The sequence below is a fragment of the Leptonotus elevatus genome, chromosome 12, assembly GCF_054856555.1.
Source record: "Leptonotus elevatus isolate MCC_2025b chromosome 12, RoL_Lele_1.0, whole genome shotgun sequence".
Classification (NCBI taxonomy): Eukaryota; Metazoa; Chordata; class Actinopteri; order Syngnathiformes; family Syngnathidae; genus Leptonotus; species Leptonotus elevatus.
Genome location: NC_141250.1, coordinates 5,924,342 through 5,940,885, shown reverse-complemented (window position 1 = coordinate 5,940,885; position 16,544 = coordinate 5,924,342). Strand labels below are relative to the sequence as shown.

The 16,544-nt window shown below is 38.4% G+C and overlaps 1 protein-coding gene across 2 annotated transcripts; it reads right to left on the bottom strand.

Moving 5' to 3' along the window:
- Positions 1–5,616: 5,616 nt before the first annotated feature.
- epsti1 (epithelial stromal interaction 1) lies at positions 5,617–16,485 on the bottom strand. 2 transcript variants are annotated; one of them, XM_086091599.1, is made up of 8 exons: positions 16,021–16,485; positions 14,449–14,507; positions 14,287–14,370; positions 14,118–14,191; positions 11,052–11,135; positions 9,431–9,504; positions 6,986–7,149; positions 5,617–6,471 (listed from the first exon to the last, which is right to left on the bottom strand). In XM_086091599.1, the coding sequence occupies exons 1-8, from the start codon at positions 16,125–16,127 to the stop codon at positions 6,359–6,361; spliced, it is 759 nt and encodes a 252-aa protein (XP_085947725.1). In that variant the 5' UTR covers positions 16,128–16,485; the 3' UTR covers positions 5,617–6,358. The 2 variants fall into 2 exon arrangements, with proteins under 2 accessions (XP_085947725.1, XP_085947724.1); XM_086091598.1 differs by having other exon boundaries at positions 5,617–6,476; positions 16,021–16,481.
- Positions 16,486–16,544: the final 59 nt, after the last annotated feature.

Genomic DNA, 16,544 nt, shown 5'->3' with positions numbered 1-16,544 from the left:
CCATTCTGCTTGGCCGTCTCCCAGCTCTCCTAAACCTCAATTTAGAATAACATATAGAAGCAACCACATCGCAGATTAACACCCTGCCCAACAAGCAAACAGAGAAAACCGCCACTACGACACTTTTGCTGTGAAGGAACAAACTATTTTGGTCCTCCTTCAGAGGGGGAATCAACCATTTTAGCTACGAAAAGGTGGATGGCTTCAGTTACTGCTAAAATGCTGGGAGACAGCCATGCAACGTCCAAAGTACGTCAACGTCCTCTGCTCCCTGCACCTGCATAGGAAAATTATGTAATCATGTATGCCATTTAAGCTGTGTGGGTCTCCAGCTCAAACCTACTAATTGTGACTATTCGTCGTCGACTATAAAAAACAGTGATTGAATTTTCTGTAAGCAATTCATCGTTATCTGCTCTATTTCCCAGACCATTAAACAGAATATCATAAAGTCAGGTGCATTATTTAAAAATAATAAAAATGTCAGAACAACACAGGTTCATCTTCAGTAAAAATTGATCAATGAAAAAGTATTTTTATTTCAGCACTCTTGAAAGTGCACATGTCACATTCACGGATAGCGTTACCCTGTTCAGCATGCTGTGCTTTACCAATCTGGTCTTTAATTTGTTGCCGAACAGCAACATCGGCTGACAGCTTAGCCTCATTCAGAATACAGAGTGATTAAAAAAGAATGCGCCAAGGTCATCACATGATATTTCAAAAATGAAAAACTCTAGCTTGGACACGTGTTGTACATACCTTCAAAGTTTTTTATTTCATGTTTTACAAGTGCTCAATGTGGCCACTACTGGCAACACAGACAACATCAAGCCGATATGGGAGGAATAGGGGAATGGGAGGAATTCGGCTTGATGTTGTCCGTGCTGACTGTGGTAGCCACATTTAGCAATTTTAAAACATGAAATGAAAACTTTAAGGTATGCACAACATATGTGTCCAAACTAGAGATTTCTATTGTTTTTCGTTATTGAAATACTGCATGATGATTTTGGCATATTCTTTTTTAATTCACCCTGTATGATGGCCTCCAACTTTTTCAACCTGCTTGGCTGCAGTCTCAGATTCCCGCTGCATACGAACGAACTTCCTTTGCTGTACACGTTTACGTTATCTTTCAGACCGTGCACTGTCCATTGGTTTGATTTCAGCGTGCCCCAGACGTAAAGATGAAGCCCACTCAGCATCATTTTCCATCATCTCATAAATTGGCTGACCTGCATTTACATTAGATGATCTGAAACTTTATGTCCAGCATGTTATCCTTATTATGAGTAAGCAGTGTTTGGAGAGCAACTAAACTAATGTATACAGAATGCATATTTAGACTACTCTTTTTGAGTAACTGTATACAGGCAGTGGCACATCCACAGTGACGAAAATGTTTCAGGGGCATTTGCCAATATTAAAAAAGGAGGGATGTTGAAGGAGAATCCGGCTGGGACTGAGGGGACATGAACTTTGACAAATTTTCGCCCGCAAAGAAAATTTTGGTTGAACTCCAATTTATTTGACTTTGTGGGGCGTTCCGCTGTTCTTCCCAAATAATCAGCGTAAATGTCAGTTTTCTGTTTCTGCCTTTCACCCAAACTTCCCCGCCACAGTATCATTAACAGGCTCTAATGCAGTGGATTAGGCCACTATAAACACAAAATGTCGAAAAAGTCAAGTTGACACGGTTGTGACGGGCTGTGTTTTCCTTGGCGGACATTTCTGTGGTTTTTGTTGCCGCTGCACCGACAGACGTGGGCAGAGCGACTCGGGTGCATCCAAGAGCCAAAGCAATTCCAAAGAAGCTGTCATGGAGAAGGGATCAAGCTAATACATCAGCGCTGGAGACATGCTTAAAATGCAATGTATAGTATATAGCATTTAATTATGCCTTGCTCGATGATGGTGATGTTGAGTATAACCTCTACAGTTCATTAACATGATCGTTGTCCCCGATGTAACCACAAAGGATTTAGCCTCTCTGCGCCACATCGGGACGGCTGTCTCGTTACCTATCATCTACTGGTCGCTAATTCTCCAACGATTTACTTCAAACTTTTACAATTGATTTATCGAAATCCAAGCAGTAATCTTATTTAATACCTCGCCTAAGTACAAGGACTTTAAGGGCTTACAGTCCACTTGCATTAGGGGGCAAGTGGGACAGGGACCATTTAATCGAATCAATAATTCATTTTATTTCAAACTTTTTGCTGCTACTGTCAATTTGCATGAGGGGTCACGTGAGGCTGGGGCAATAGAAGATAAAGAATTAAACCATCTTTGCCCCAAAAAAAATCTTCAATCGATGTTGTGCTGCTCCTTCCGGACACCTTAACCACCTGGTTTATATAGTATATTACAGACAGAGGCACATCTGAACAAGTGTTTCACAATAGGGTTGATCACAAATGACGTCACGTTTTCCTCATTAATATGCATGAGTCGGACAAAATAACAGCGTAGGACACATGCGTACACATCATTTTGGAAGAGAACGACGTCCCAGGCGTGAAATTTCAACTTGGTTCAATCGACAAACACACTTTGGAACAGCTTAAACAATGGTTGACATGCAGACCTCAAAGTGGGCGGAAAGAAAGCAGTTTTCGTAGAAAGGTAAGATTTACTGTATGATCGTTGCTGCCACTCGGTCTAGATGACTGGTGCTAATATCGTGTTGGTGAGTAATTTTCACGAAAAACACATTAAAGTCACTATTTTCACTTGAAGATGTTACGTCTGTCTAGTTACTTTTGTTAAAGTGGCGAGGTATTTTTTGGTGCATTTACACCATGATGTATAGTAGCTAGCAAAGCCTCGCATGTTGTAGCAGGCAGCTAGCAAGGCTAACGCTGAGAAAGCAGACGATAAACATACCTGCAATCAATTGGTTCTGGATTTTCCGCATCAACAAAATATATATTTTTTATATCACTCACTACCCTAATAAAGAAGTCGTCTGGCCTCGACGACTCACTTAAGTAATGTCCTACCTGTCTCTTCCTCACGTCCTGGTGTCGCTTCTCGATTTTGCGTCTCCCCCTGCACTCCTTTTTCTGAACTCGCGCTACCTCTGCGCCAGTACAGTGCACACACACATCCAACCAAATGCCATTAAGCACTTAACTAAGCTTAACTGTTGTGTTCAGGCAGAAGGCAGTCAGTGAACTCAAGTATCAAATGACACAGGCTATGCCTATTTAAAATAAAGCAAACAAATCACAACTTTCTTTGTTGCTTTCTGCCATTTTTAAAACATTGCTTGGTAGCCGGTAGCACCAAAAATGACTTTCCCTTCATATAGCTTTGGCTTTTATTTTTAAACTAGTTTCATCAAGTGTGGTTAGTAGTCTTGTGTCACAATGACAATGACACCACTTGTCAAAACATGCATTAGCGGATGGCTTTTGGTAAAGGCACTAAATATCAGACAAGATGACCTTTTTTGGCTTTGAGAGCACATGTTTCTAATCCCAGACATACACAAGGTATTGGAATGTGTCCCATACTGAGAGAGGAGAAAAGGGAGGGAGAGGCTGGTTCAGTTCAACGGGAATAGGCGGAGAACAAGAGGCAGGTAAAGTACAGGAACAAGCCAGGAAGCACAAAGCTTTGTTGTAGTAAAACAGGGCAGGACCACTGAAGTGCGGTAGTCTTTGAGGGCCGATTTTCGACACGAACGACACACAAACAAACATCAATGAATGTGTGGTGGTTTATTTTGTGCACTGTTTGAGTCAGGGGATTCCCAGAGGGTGGGTCGCCACCGTCAGAATAAGGTCATGTCGCGCGGCACAAAAACACATGCCAACAAAAACACATTTTTGTTTTTTTTAAACCCCATCAACATATTAGTTTGTTTAAAAACTGCAGACGAGGAGCACAACAGGATCTCATCAACAAAGATCATAAACATTGTTGGCTTTATAAGCACCAATATGCTCTTTCTATTAAGTTCACTTAAACATTTACCATCATAACACCCTTATTAACTGCACATGGCATTTTAACATTCCTAATATGGTCATGCAAATAAAAAAAGAAAAAGAAAAGTTAACTGTTCTCACCAGTGGTGCTTTTTGGTATTGCTGGAATCAATAACATCTGTCAGCGGGCAGTGCAACAACACATGATGAACTTTGTTAGTGTTTTTGGTTTTGCACTTATCAAGAAATTGTATGCACAGCATTTTCTTACTGTGAAACACATTCAAGGAGTCCTCAGTTTATAATGTTTGCAACATAGACTGTTTCAAGATTCCAAAAGGCACACCATCAACCACAACTATAGTAGCATTTCCTGTTCTGTACAACACTGGAATGGTCGTCTGCCATCATGCAGTTTGGCCATTTTTAACTCATTCACTGCCATAAATTCACATACAAAAAAAATATATATAAAAAATTAGAGGCAAGAGGCGATTACATTTTTAATTGTAATTAATTGCATGACTTCACTAGTTAACTCACGATTAATCACAAATTTTATATCGGTTCTAAATGTACAATAAAAAAATCTTAGGTTTTCATACTCTTGTTAACAAAAGTGTTAAAAAAAAAGTTAAACTAATAGAAATAGTTAAAATGATTTTGGGACGTTTATATCTGTCAATGGCAGTGAATGATTTAATCATTCATTTTCAACAATGATGTCCTACTTGGTTGTTTCCCATGACGTCCATTTTGGCTAAAAAACGGATTGTGCGATCTGAGACGGATGCATCTTGACCTTGGAGTTCACCTTTAATTTCTTTGGAGATTTTTGGGGGGCTCTTTTGCTACAATTTGTATTATATGCCTTTCCAATTTATCATCAATTTTCCTCCTGCTGCTGTATCCATGGAGCTTGGCTACCAGGGATGTGTGGTCTGGTTAGCAGGCAGGGGAGGCAGAAAAAACCTCCTGTGGCCTTCCTGATTGTTAAGAGTTAAAAAAAAGGGACATATTTAGTCTTTCTGATCAGTCAGAAAAGTGACTCAAAGTGCATGGTGGAGCCAAGAAGGTACCTTCCACAGGCGGCAGTGATAGGTGACGAGAGGCTTCGCGGGCTGCTCTTGTCATCTCACCGGCAAGTTTATGCCTCACGGTGGGCAGGATCTTGCCGGCAAATGTACGTGTCTCAGTTGGATGCTTGCTTCCACTTGCGGGATGTTTTACATGAGTGTGGAAAAACAGAGTGTGCCTGTAAAGTCAATGACAGCAGTCCAGACACTACAAGGAGTGTGTATGGCATCTTGGATCACTTGAAAGTGGCACTGGATTCTCAGACAGCCTAGCTGGTTAAGTCAAAGATGGAGAAACTCGATGCGGGGTGATTTATTATGTAAATTTGTCCAACTGTAACATAAAATCAGGGTGGAAGTGCAGAACTGCCCACTCACGGACACATTTTCAATAATAAGCAGATAAAAGATTTCAAACTTGATTAGTGGCTATAGTCCAGAGACACAACTTTTTCTAATCATTTTCCATAACATATCCCCTTCCATTTTTTTCAAGTAAAATTTACGCCACAGTATATGCTTTCACGTAAATGTGATACCCAAGGAGGTGTTTTAATTTCTCGGTTTTAGTTTGAAAGAAGTTGAAACAAAGCTTCACATTTCCTTTAAAGCATCTTCCCCATTTATTAAAAAAAGCTTTGCGATTTGGAAGAGAAAAAACAATAAAAGACAAAACGATAAAAAACAGTTTCCATCAAAAAGCACCCGTTGGCCCAACATGAGGAAGTTGTCAACATCTAGTAAATATTTTGATTGTGCACAAGTCATTAAAGTGTGTTCAGAAGTCCAACTCCCAGTGGTTTCTTTATAATATTACTGGCATCAAAACAAAAAAGGGGGACATCATCTACGTATTTGGGTGGAACTGTCCTACTTCCATCTGAAACATGCTGATTCAATTAAGGGCCGCAAATATGAGGCGAAGATGATGAGTCATGCCGCTGACCCTTTGCGAAAATCCAAATCTGTGTTAAAAAACAAACAAAAACGTGACTCATTCATGCAGACAAGACACCAAATACACAAAGATCATGGATGGCCAATAGTTGGCCCGTGTGAGCATTTGATATGGCCCGTTCCAAATATACAATTAATCGGATACGCCCTAATTAAATGAATTGCATCAATCATTTCCAGCCACCAAAAAATACCCCAAGTTTTTGTAAGTGTGTAACTGATTTGCAAAACAATGCAAAAATGATTACTGTAAGTCAACGTAACACTGTATAACATTTAGCTCACAAATTCTGACCAGCAGCACTGCCTTAGAGAGTATTTCCACTTCAAGTCATTGTGTGCTTGAGTAAAGTGTGAGCTTGCTGAAAGTTGCCATCACACTGGTCAAGAATGTCCTCCAGGAAGACTCTGCTGAGGTCTGGAAAGTTTGCCATCAGTTTCATCAAGGCCCATTCCATGTTCTGGTACCGATACCGCTCTAGGTACTCGTCCTGGTCCTGCTCTGGAAATAAGAAAACAATCACTTTTCACTCAGTATTGTTTATACTAAATAGTGACAAAAATCCCAGCTTCAGCAAAAAGTGTAATTTTCTGTTCTGTTGTCACACTTTTTGTAAAATGGTCAAACTTTCATGACATGATAATGAAATCAAAGTTTTGCTTGATTTTGACTGTTACGGCTGTTCCAAAGGTGGCATATTGACAGGTTGATGTCTCACTATTCTGTGTCCTGAACAGCAACATTGAAAAATTCTGGCTTGGCACTTAGCAGGCGTGTTTTAGCATAGCTACATGACGACCAGACCCTTGTATAGTTCTTGTTGTACACATACTTGGAGAAAAAAAAATGGCCGCGTGTGCTTACTTCTCTCACATATATATATATATATATACATAGATATCACTCAAAACTTCACTTAAAACTTTCAGCATCACTTGGGATCTGTGATGTAACACACAATAGGCAGACACACTCAAGGCCTTGTTTGGTTAGGCTGATGTTTAGCTCACCGGTCTTCTCTGCCTGGCCAGAGCAGCTCTCCTCTGGATGGGGTCCAGGTGTTTCTTGTCCACAGGCGCTGAAAGGCGAATGGCTGACACCAGCCTCTCTCATTGGTTTTTCTTCACTTCCTTTCCTGCCATGGTCAAGCTTCTCCAGGAAGGCCGAGTTCACTCTGTGAAGAAAATGAAAAAAAAAAACAACAACACTTAATTGGACTGTGCAGATTTGATGAAGATAGCAGTAAATACATAGTTCCTTGGCACTATGTAAATAGGTGAGTTTTCAGCGAATAAAAGAGCATAGGCAAAAATAAATAAATACAAATAATCCACATAAAGGTTAATCAGACAATATGTAGGAACACAGTACATCTACTATTTTCCATATCACTTACCTGACTTAAAGCAGAAGTCAGGTCAACATTTGTCTTTACAATATGTTAGAGGTGGCCCCAGTAATCTAAACACAATATGCTGATTAATATTGCATTTGAGGAATATTAATTAACCCTACAGAGCCCGAACCATGAAATATATGAGAAAATTCTGATTCTTTGTAAATAGAGAATTTATTGGTCCTTTTGAACAAACAAAAAACATTATTATTATTTATTTTTTATGAACCTTCACATATGACTTCTGATTTGTGCCATATTTGATACATCCGGTTACAATGCTTTAAATTTGTACTTGTATAAATGTCAACAATATAATAATAAACAGACATATCAAACATATTAGTATTCCAAAAATCAGAAAGAACATTTCCCACTATTAATACGTTTTCAGGTTTCAATTGGGGCGATCTTGCAAAGTCGCTGGAAAAGCCATCAGCTGAACGATACTGCTCTCTACTGGATTATCCGTACAATGCATGTGCCAGATCATACACGTCAGGGTTTTAATGTCTTGTATTTAATAGGATACATTTGTCATCATAAGGTTAAGCAGAAAAATCCATCTCAGGCCGCCATTTTGCCTTATGGTGCGTGCCACTTGCTGTCGACTGAAAATGGCATCACAGTGCATAAGGGCTCAGGTAATGACCATCCCGGCTCACCTGTTTTCTGTGTTTGGTAATATGACGTTAACAAAACACATTTGTGAAGTTTCTCACTGAAGAGGAGTCTTGCGAAACATGTGCGTGTATGTGTTTTTACAAGGTCATTATCAAGTTGTTAGTGTTGAGCTGTCATAAAAACATCCCCGTGTGAGCTGCGTGCACACCCACACACATACAGTCATCTCCGAAAGAAAAGATTCAAGGGTCCGACCACATTAGGAAGGCCAAATGTTTATTAATGTGTGTGTGAATGTGTCTTGACAAAGGTGGTGGACGAAGTTAAATAGAGCATGGGAAGCAGCAAGTGAGCCTGCTGTCTTCCTGTACCCGCCACAAAACCGTGCACTTCCTCGTTCTCGCAGTCGTCTAATTCCTCTTGTGTCATATGGCCTCCCCTGAGTCTCAGACAGATTTACAAGGTGCGTTGCTGAGTTTGCAACTTTTAGCATGCCATCAGTCACCCCGTCTATGCGGCACTCACATGTGTTTCCTGCTCGTGGCGTCCCGCCAACTACAGCAGCAGTCAACGCACTCGAACAAATGGGCTGCTAAAGTTATGTCTGTGTGGCATAAAGTAATGAAGACGGAGATATGTCTTCAGGTTTTCTTGTGATTGACTGGGAAGCTTTAGTACGTTACCGGCTGTCACTGGCTTGACTGGCCATCTGGCATTCAAGGTAGATGCCCGGTGGGCCGGCCCTGCAGTGCATTTTAATTATTATTTTTCCTCCATTTTACCACAAAAGACTGGCCCACAATTTAGAGGGACTAGTTCATTAATCCATTTTGAATATAGACAGGAAACTGATCCAACATCAGTCAATAACAGTGGCAGGGGTGGTCAGGAGTCGGCCCGGGCTGGCGGCTTAAGTCAAAATGCCAGGGACGATTTCTTTGTGCCAGTCCAGCCCTGCCAAAATGACATATTCTGGAGTAGGATGGGGGTATTAATAAGCCCCCAAAATATACAGTATGTTTCTATTTTGTAGTTAAGGCTGGAAACCAAATGGACCTAAAACATTTCCTTGAAGAACGCCACCTCAAATTTTGTTTGCATTGGGACACTTAGCCATTACAGTGTATTTCATGCAGAAGTGTTCAAATCATTTTCATGGCAGGCCACATCAAAGTTGCTGTTTCCCTTAGCTTACTTTTATCATATTGCGAAAATAACATAACGTACAGCATAATCATCTTATGATATTCAGTGAACCCCCCCGCATATGCATGGTTTGGCTTAATAATACACTGTTCAAACTGCTTCTGTTTGTTGCACTTGTCTGCAGTGTTAACATCGAACGACAGTATGTTGTTGCTACTATGAAGTTAATGTTTCATGAAAAGGATAAGTTTTAAGCTGTTTTTTTAAATTACAGACAGGACAGACTCACTGGGTGTGATCTTGCTGGATTTCTTCTTGTCTTTTCTGCTCCTCTGCCTGATTCCGTTCCTCCAGACACTCAGCCTGCAAAGCATCACAGAGACGCACACACATTTTTTTCTGAATAACTTTGCAAACATTCCCAAAGAAAGTCTATCCAAAAGAATGGCTATGAGTTCACTTCCTATGTCAATTGCTACAGATGGAACATTAAGGTGTCCCAATACTTTTGTCAGTGTAACATACGTTGAGTAAGTTATTTCCCAACAACCATACCAAGTATCAGTTAGACAATTTGGAGCAACGTTCCTCAGGGAAATGTTTTAAGTCCATTCATTTTCGATGGAAGTTTCAAGTCTTAAAAACAAGCCAGACTTTTTTTTTTGTTGCACTTAATACTTAACTCATCCACTGCCATTGACGCCTATAGACATAAAAAAAAATATTTTAACTATTTCTATTAGTTTAAAAAAAAAATCCCCACTTTTGTTAACAAAAGTATGAAAACCTAGAATTTTGTATTGAACATTTAAAACAGATATAAAATGTGTTATTAATTGTGAGTTAACTAGTAAAGTCATGCGATTAATTACAATTAAAAAAATTATCACCTGACGCCCCTAATTTTTTATAATCTTTTTTTAAATCCAAAGTTAACTAGTAAAGTCATGCAATTAATTAGTTAAAAAATCACCTGACGCCCCTAATTTTTTATCTTTTCTTCATTTTTTAAAAAGATAAAAAAAAAAAAAAAAAGATTATTAAAAATAAGGTTGTATCAGGCGATTAAAATTTATCACATGACTAGTTAACTCACAATTTTATATATGTTCTCAATATACAATAAAAACAATTCTAGGTTTTCATACTCTTGTTTACAAAATGGGAAAAAAATGTTACTTATAGAAATAGTTCAAATTAATTTTTGACGTCTATAGCCGTCAATGGCAGTGAATGAGTTAATAAAGGTGAAGAAAAATGTTTGGGGTGTAAATGTACATTACAGTACAGTAATACTGTATCAAAGCTTCACTGATTGAACCAAACTACTGAAATAAATTAATCTTTCCATGATATTCAAATAAGACTGATATGTATTTATGCACGTGATATTAAAGTGTTTGATTCGTAATACATTGGCAAAATTTTTTTTTTTAGCTTTTTCACTTCATCATAATCTGGTTGTTTGTGTTGAATTTTGATCAATATGTATGCATAATAGATTTTTTTAAGGCAAACAACAAAATGTAGAATTTGTGTAAAGGGATTTTCATACTTTAACTGTTACTTAATTGCATTCAACATGGCAGCGTTCCTTCATCATTTACTGATGCTTGCCTCTACTGTCATCTAGTGTCTGAAAATGTTACTGCTCCTTCAACACAAGTTGTTGAGATGTGATGAATTTGAACTTGTGGATAAAAGGGTTCATACTTGGGGCTTATCATGTTAACTCTGGATGTTGTCACAAAGTGCTGATGTGACAGAAATGGAATCACAGAAAAGCACACGGTAAGGTGAGGAAGTCCCAAAAAAGAAGGAACAAATATATATTCTTTGTTAACATGATTTCTTTATTCTCACCAGTTTTATATATATTTAAAAAAAACTCGCTCTTTGTTTTGTTTTACCTTTTTTCTTTGTTGGTCTTTCTTCCACTGAAATTCATCTTCCTTTTCTTGTTTCTTCCTATTGGCCAACTCGTCCTGTTTTGACTTAAGAAACAGAAAAATGTCATCCATCCATCCATTTTTGAAACCACATATATTCTTCAGTGTCACGGGAAGCTGGAGCCTCGGCTGACTTTGGGCAAAAGGCAGACTACGCCCAGGATAAGTCGTCTGTTAATCACAGCGCGCATATGGAGACAGACGACCATTCACACTCACAATCACAACGTCACTGAATGGGAACTGAAGCAATAATACTCATATTTACTTGAAATAAACTTTTTAAAGTTTTTTTCAGTTAGAAATTCCAATTAAATGTTACAAGGAGAGTTTTTAGTACATTTTACCAGTTTATAATATATATATATATTTTTTTAAGTTAGTCAAGTGCTGAGGAACAAACTCATGACCTTCAACTTGGGAGACAGCCACTCAACCACCTGAGCCATGCCGCTCTTGCTGTTTGCCACTGTATGACATTGGAGGGAGACCAAAAACTGGGCTCTTGGAGGTACAACGATTCTACCTGACACCATCAATATACTAACAACAGCAGGAGTGGCATGGCTCAGGTAGTAGAGTGGCTGTCTCCCAACCTAAAGGTTGTGGGCTCAATCCTAGCATTTAAAAAAATGTATAAAATTTACTTGGAATTTATGAGTGAAAAAAAACCTTACTAGCTTTTTTCCTAAGTAAATATATATATATATTATTTTTACCCTCAGTGACTCACGTTTCAGAAGTGTAACCTGCCCAGAATGCAGAGAATTATTGATGGTGTTCAGTATTCAGAGACGTGGCCAAGGAAGCCGACAACCTCTGAACAAGGGTTCATCTCGTAAGTTGAAATGTCAAGACTGGGCCAGGAAATATCTGAAGACAGATTTTTCAAAGGTTTAATGGACTGATGAGATAAGAGTGACTTTTGATGGACCAGATGCTTGAGCACGTGACGCCAAAAGGTTGAGGTGGAGTAAAAATACTGCCAGCTTTTAGAAGACAATTTCTTCAATGCAATGGTACAGGAAGAAGTCTGCATCTTTGAAAAATATCAAGATTTTCATGCAGGACAATGCTCCATCACATTCTTCAAAGCACTCCACTGCAAGGCTAGCCATTAAATGCCTTGAAGATGAAAGAATCATCGATATCCTTCCCTTGGCCATGTTTTCTGAGCACTGTCTTCTTGTACACCTTGTACTTCTCGGCACTCTGGGCAGGTTGCTTTTCTAGAATACAACAGCACTTTAAATCCAATAAGCAGTCAAGTTTATAACAGCTTGGAGTTGGAAAAGATGCATACGAATGATGATATTGTCAAACGACTCACTCGCCTTGCAATTATGCACACAGTGTATGTTTACTAGGGGTGGGAATCTTTAAATGTCTCACGATTCGATTCCGGTTTTTGGGTCTGCGATTCGATTCAGAATACATTTTCGATTAAGAACGATTTTTGCTTCAAAATGATTTGATTGACAGTGATTTTTGCTTCAATCTATAGATGTGTAAGGAATTGTAACGATCTACTCCAGTCTGACTCGCTAATGCTAATTAGCACGCAACTCGTGGCACTTTTATCACTCAAAAGAATGGCTCCACACTGCAAAAAAACAACTTTTATTGGAATAACCTGATTGTGACTTTTTCCTTCTTTTCTCTAATGTGGCTACAACTTAACAGTGTATTAGACCGCGTGGAACCACACTGCCCCTCAGTGGCCAAACCGGGTACAACATGAATAGCGCTCCAGATAAAGGCACATACAGACAAAGGCAAGACAGTATAAAATAATTTAAATAAAATCAATTTTGGGACATTTAAAATCGATTCTGAATCGTACTAAATGAGAATCGCGATTCTTATGAGAATCGATTTTTTGGCACACCCCTAATGTTTACTGTGATTGGCTGGAAACCAGTCCAGGTTGTACCCCCGCCTCTCGCCCAAAGTCAGCTGGGATAGGCTTCAAGCACACCCATAACTCAATTGAGGATAAGTAGTACAGAGAATGCATGAATGTTTCAGACTATAAATCCCATTTTTGGGGACATTTATTTTACAGAACCCGAGACCAAGAACAGTAGAGATCACACCCAAAATTGTTGTTCCCTAATCGTGTGTCGCGAATGAATTCCGGGTTGGACTCCACTTGTAACATCAGAAAAGTTTTTCTTTTTAATTAAATTTGTCTTTTTCATTTATTTACATGTATTTATTATATTATATGTCGGGCTGCTAATATAAAGGCAATTATGCCTCATTTTTCCATCATATAAAAGGGGAGCGGTTCCAAAAGAAAAATCAGTGAGTTGGTGAATTTGTGAATAGCGAACAACTAATGTGCGGGGGAACACCATATTATTATGGAAGCCAAAAAAGAACATCAATCTACTTTCTATAATGCTTCTCTTCATTAGGTTTGTGGGTGAGCTGGAGCCTATCCCAGCTGATTTTGGGCTTAGAGGTGGAATGCAGACTGAACCAAGGGCAGGGAACCATATTTAGAAACCAGCCAAAATGGACATCATAAACCTTGCTATTAGGCAATGGAGCTGTGTGATTAGTACTCTTAACCAATCACAGAAGTGAGAAAAAATATGAAGAAAAAAAAAGTATAATACTAGTGTATGGTGGTACATAAACAATATACAACATCATATAAAACAAGGAAGATAATTATTTAAAATGGTAAAAGTCATGTTAAAGCAACGTTAAGTTCTTCACAGTTTGGCGTTCACCAATGAAACTTGAATGAAATCGCAGATTTGTTTTTAGGGACCTATTCTCTGTTAGCTGCTGAAAATGCACCAATTCACTGTACTGTAGTATATACAGACAAAGGCCAAAGCAATCAAAGCATTACATTGGTGCCATCTTGGTGCCAAGGACATTAACGCCTAAATGAATTGAGGAGCTTCCTTTACACAACAGACAGACTACGTTTGGGGTGAGGGCATTAATTACTCGCCATTTTTATGCTATTTGCACCAGGGCTTTATCCCAAACATGTAAAAAAAAGTGTACCTTCTTCTCCTTCTTGCAGTAACGCAAATCCCTGAACTGTCTCTCCCTGACTTCGGCCAATGTTGCATCACCACCTTGAAACGTTGAACACAGTGAGGCAGTGAAGGTCCCGGAAGGTGAGCAATAATAATGATTCCGATTTGGATGCTGGAAGAGTGCTACTTTTTACCTAGTTTCTCTGGAGTGGTGTGCACATGTGTGAGTCTGTGAGCCTCCTTGAATTTCTCAAGCTCCTCTTCTTCCTTGTGAGCAACTAAAGCAGTTTTTTTTAATTGACACAGTAAAAGAAGTGAAATAATAATAAGAAAGACATCAAGAAAGACGGGGTTACCTTTAAGTATCTCGTTCCGGCGAGACATGATCGGCGCAAACTTGGTCACTCCCCCTAAACTGAGATGGTCCGAAATATTAGGAAAAGCTCACGTGAGACTTCAGATCAGTCAACATCTCAAGGTTTAATGACACAAGTGTGTTTTGTTTGCTTGTGATCTCGCCTTGATGCATTCAGTTTTACAATACAGTGAGTTTCAATTTTATTTTTTTTACTTTATTTGTGTAACTTTTTCAAGTATAACAAATTTCACATTACAGAAAACAAAACAACAAAAAACTGTAATTACAGGTGTTTTATACAGTAATGGTTCAAGAGTCACTTTTCTTTCTTTCCATTTTTTGGTTTAAAGAAAAGGTCATTTGCTCCATACTTTCAATTGTGTTCATAATACTTAGTAATCGGTGTGTGTTGGAGGATCAGATTGCAACCATCTCCTAGTTACTGCCTTTTTTTTGTGGCTGCCATTAATATCTCTAGCAGATATTTGTCCCGGTTTGGAAGGTTGGCTGCAATATTGCCCAAGTATATTGTTTCAAAGGAAAAGTCAATTGTTCTTTTCAAAACTTTGTTAATTGTGTATTTGACCCCATCCCAATATGCCTGAATCTGTGGACAGTCCCAAAATATATGGAAATGGTCTGCCATCTGTTCCCCACACTTCCTCCAACAAAGACCCCCTCCAGCTAACGCACCCTGCAGACCCTTTATATTTGGAGTAACAAAAAATGGTATTAAATTAAGCCAGCAAAAGTCTCTCCACTGACCTGAACTAGTGGATGTTGCATGAACAGAGTCAGAGTTCAGTCTTTCTCATAGTGGCAACAAGGAATCACACTGAGCCTCGTCTAACTTTAGACCTAAATTCACCTCTCTATAATCAATCTATATTTTAGCCTGAATCTAGACGCAAAACTTTATTCAAGTAAATATTAAATAAAAATATAACCAAGTTGAATAAATGATGGCAAAATGTTGGATTATGACGTCTTAACGTCTTAAAGAGTCATTGATGAATGCACAGTGCAGTTTTTCCGTATATATATATATATATATATATATATATATATATATATATATATATATATATATATATATATATATATATATATATATATATAATATTATATTTATACGTGGCCCTGATACGGCGTTGTAGACATTTATGAAAAATAATTGTGGAAGTGCTGAATATGTTTGAATGTAAAATCCATGTTTTCACTACTACTCTTCCATATTCATCTTTTATTTCCATACATATTTTATTTGTTTGCGATTGCGTACAAGATAATATTTTAAATCCTTTACACCCATGGTTTCGTGGTCGCTCAAAAAAGCAAATGCAAAAATTTTTGGGAGTTTCCGACGACTCTGAATGCATCATGACGATTCCGTTTCTCTCAAATCGAAACTGAAGCAAACAAAAAAACTGTATCTGAACTTAAACTCATATGAAATACAAGGTCACGTTAAAATATCTTTATAAGCACTGAAAGGATGTTACCATCGTACAATTGCAACACAATTAACGTCACATAACTTGACAGTGCCAAAACAAAAACTGTCTCTTACTCTGTCATCCTTGTGACCGTGTCGTTTTCAGAAGAATCCCTCGTGGAATTATTTGATTTGGAAGGACCATCTGTGGAAGCTTTGACTTGAAGACGATTCGGGTTCATCTTCTGTCGGAGACTCGGACTGTAAGCGACCTGGCTCCTACGCAATAACTGGCGCCACCACACCACAGCTGATGATGTGCATCCCACACCGGAAGCAACAAGTTTTTTTTTTTTAAGTGTTCCTATAAAAGTTGGCAGCTGCAGCAATGAAATAAAAATGAGATTACATTTTTGTTTTTTTAATTAGTATTTTGAAGTAAGTCTTCCTCTCCACACAAATAAAATGTATGTTGTTTTAAATACCAATAAATCTGAAATATAGTTACATTTGGTTCATTTCAATGGCAAAAACGGTTTCTGGTATGGGTAGTTTTAATGAAAGCAATGGTGCAAATTAACAAATCATTGGAATGAAAACCTTAAAATTTAAACTAATCTTACATGGACCCCCCCCCCCCCCCCCAAAAAAAAACCCCA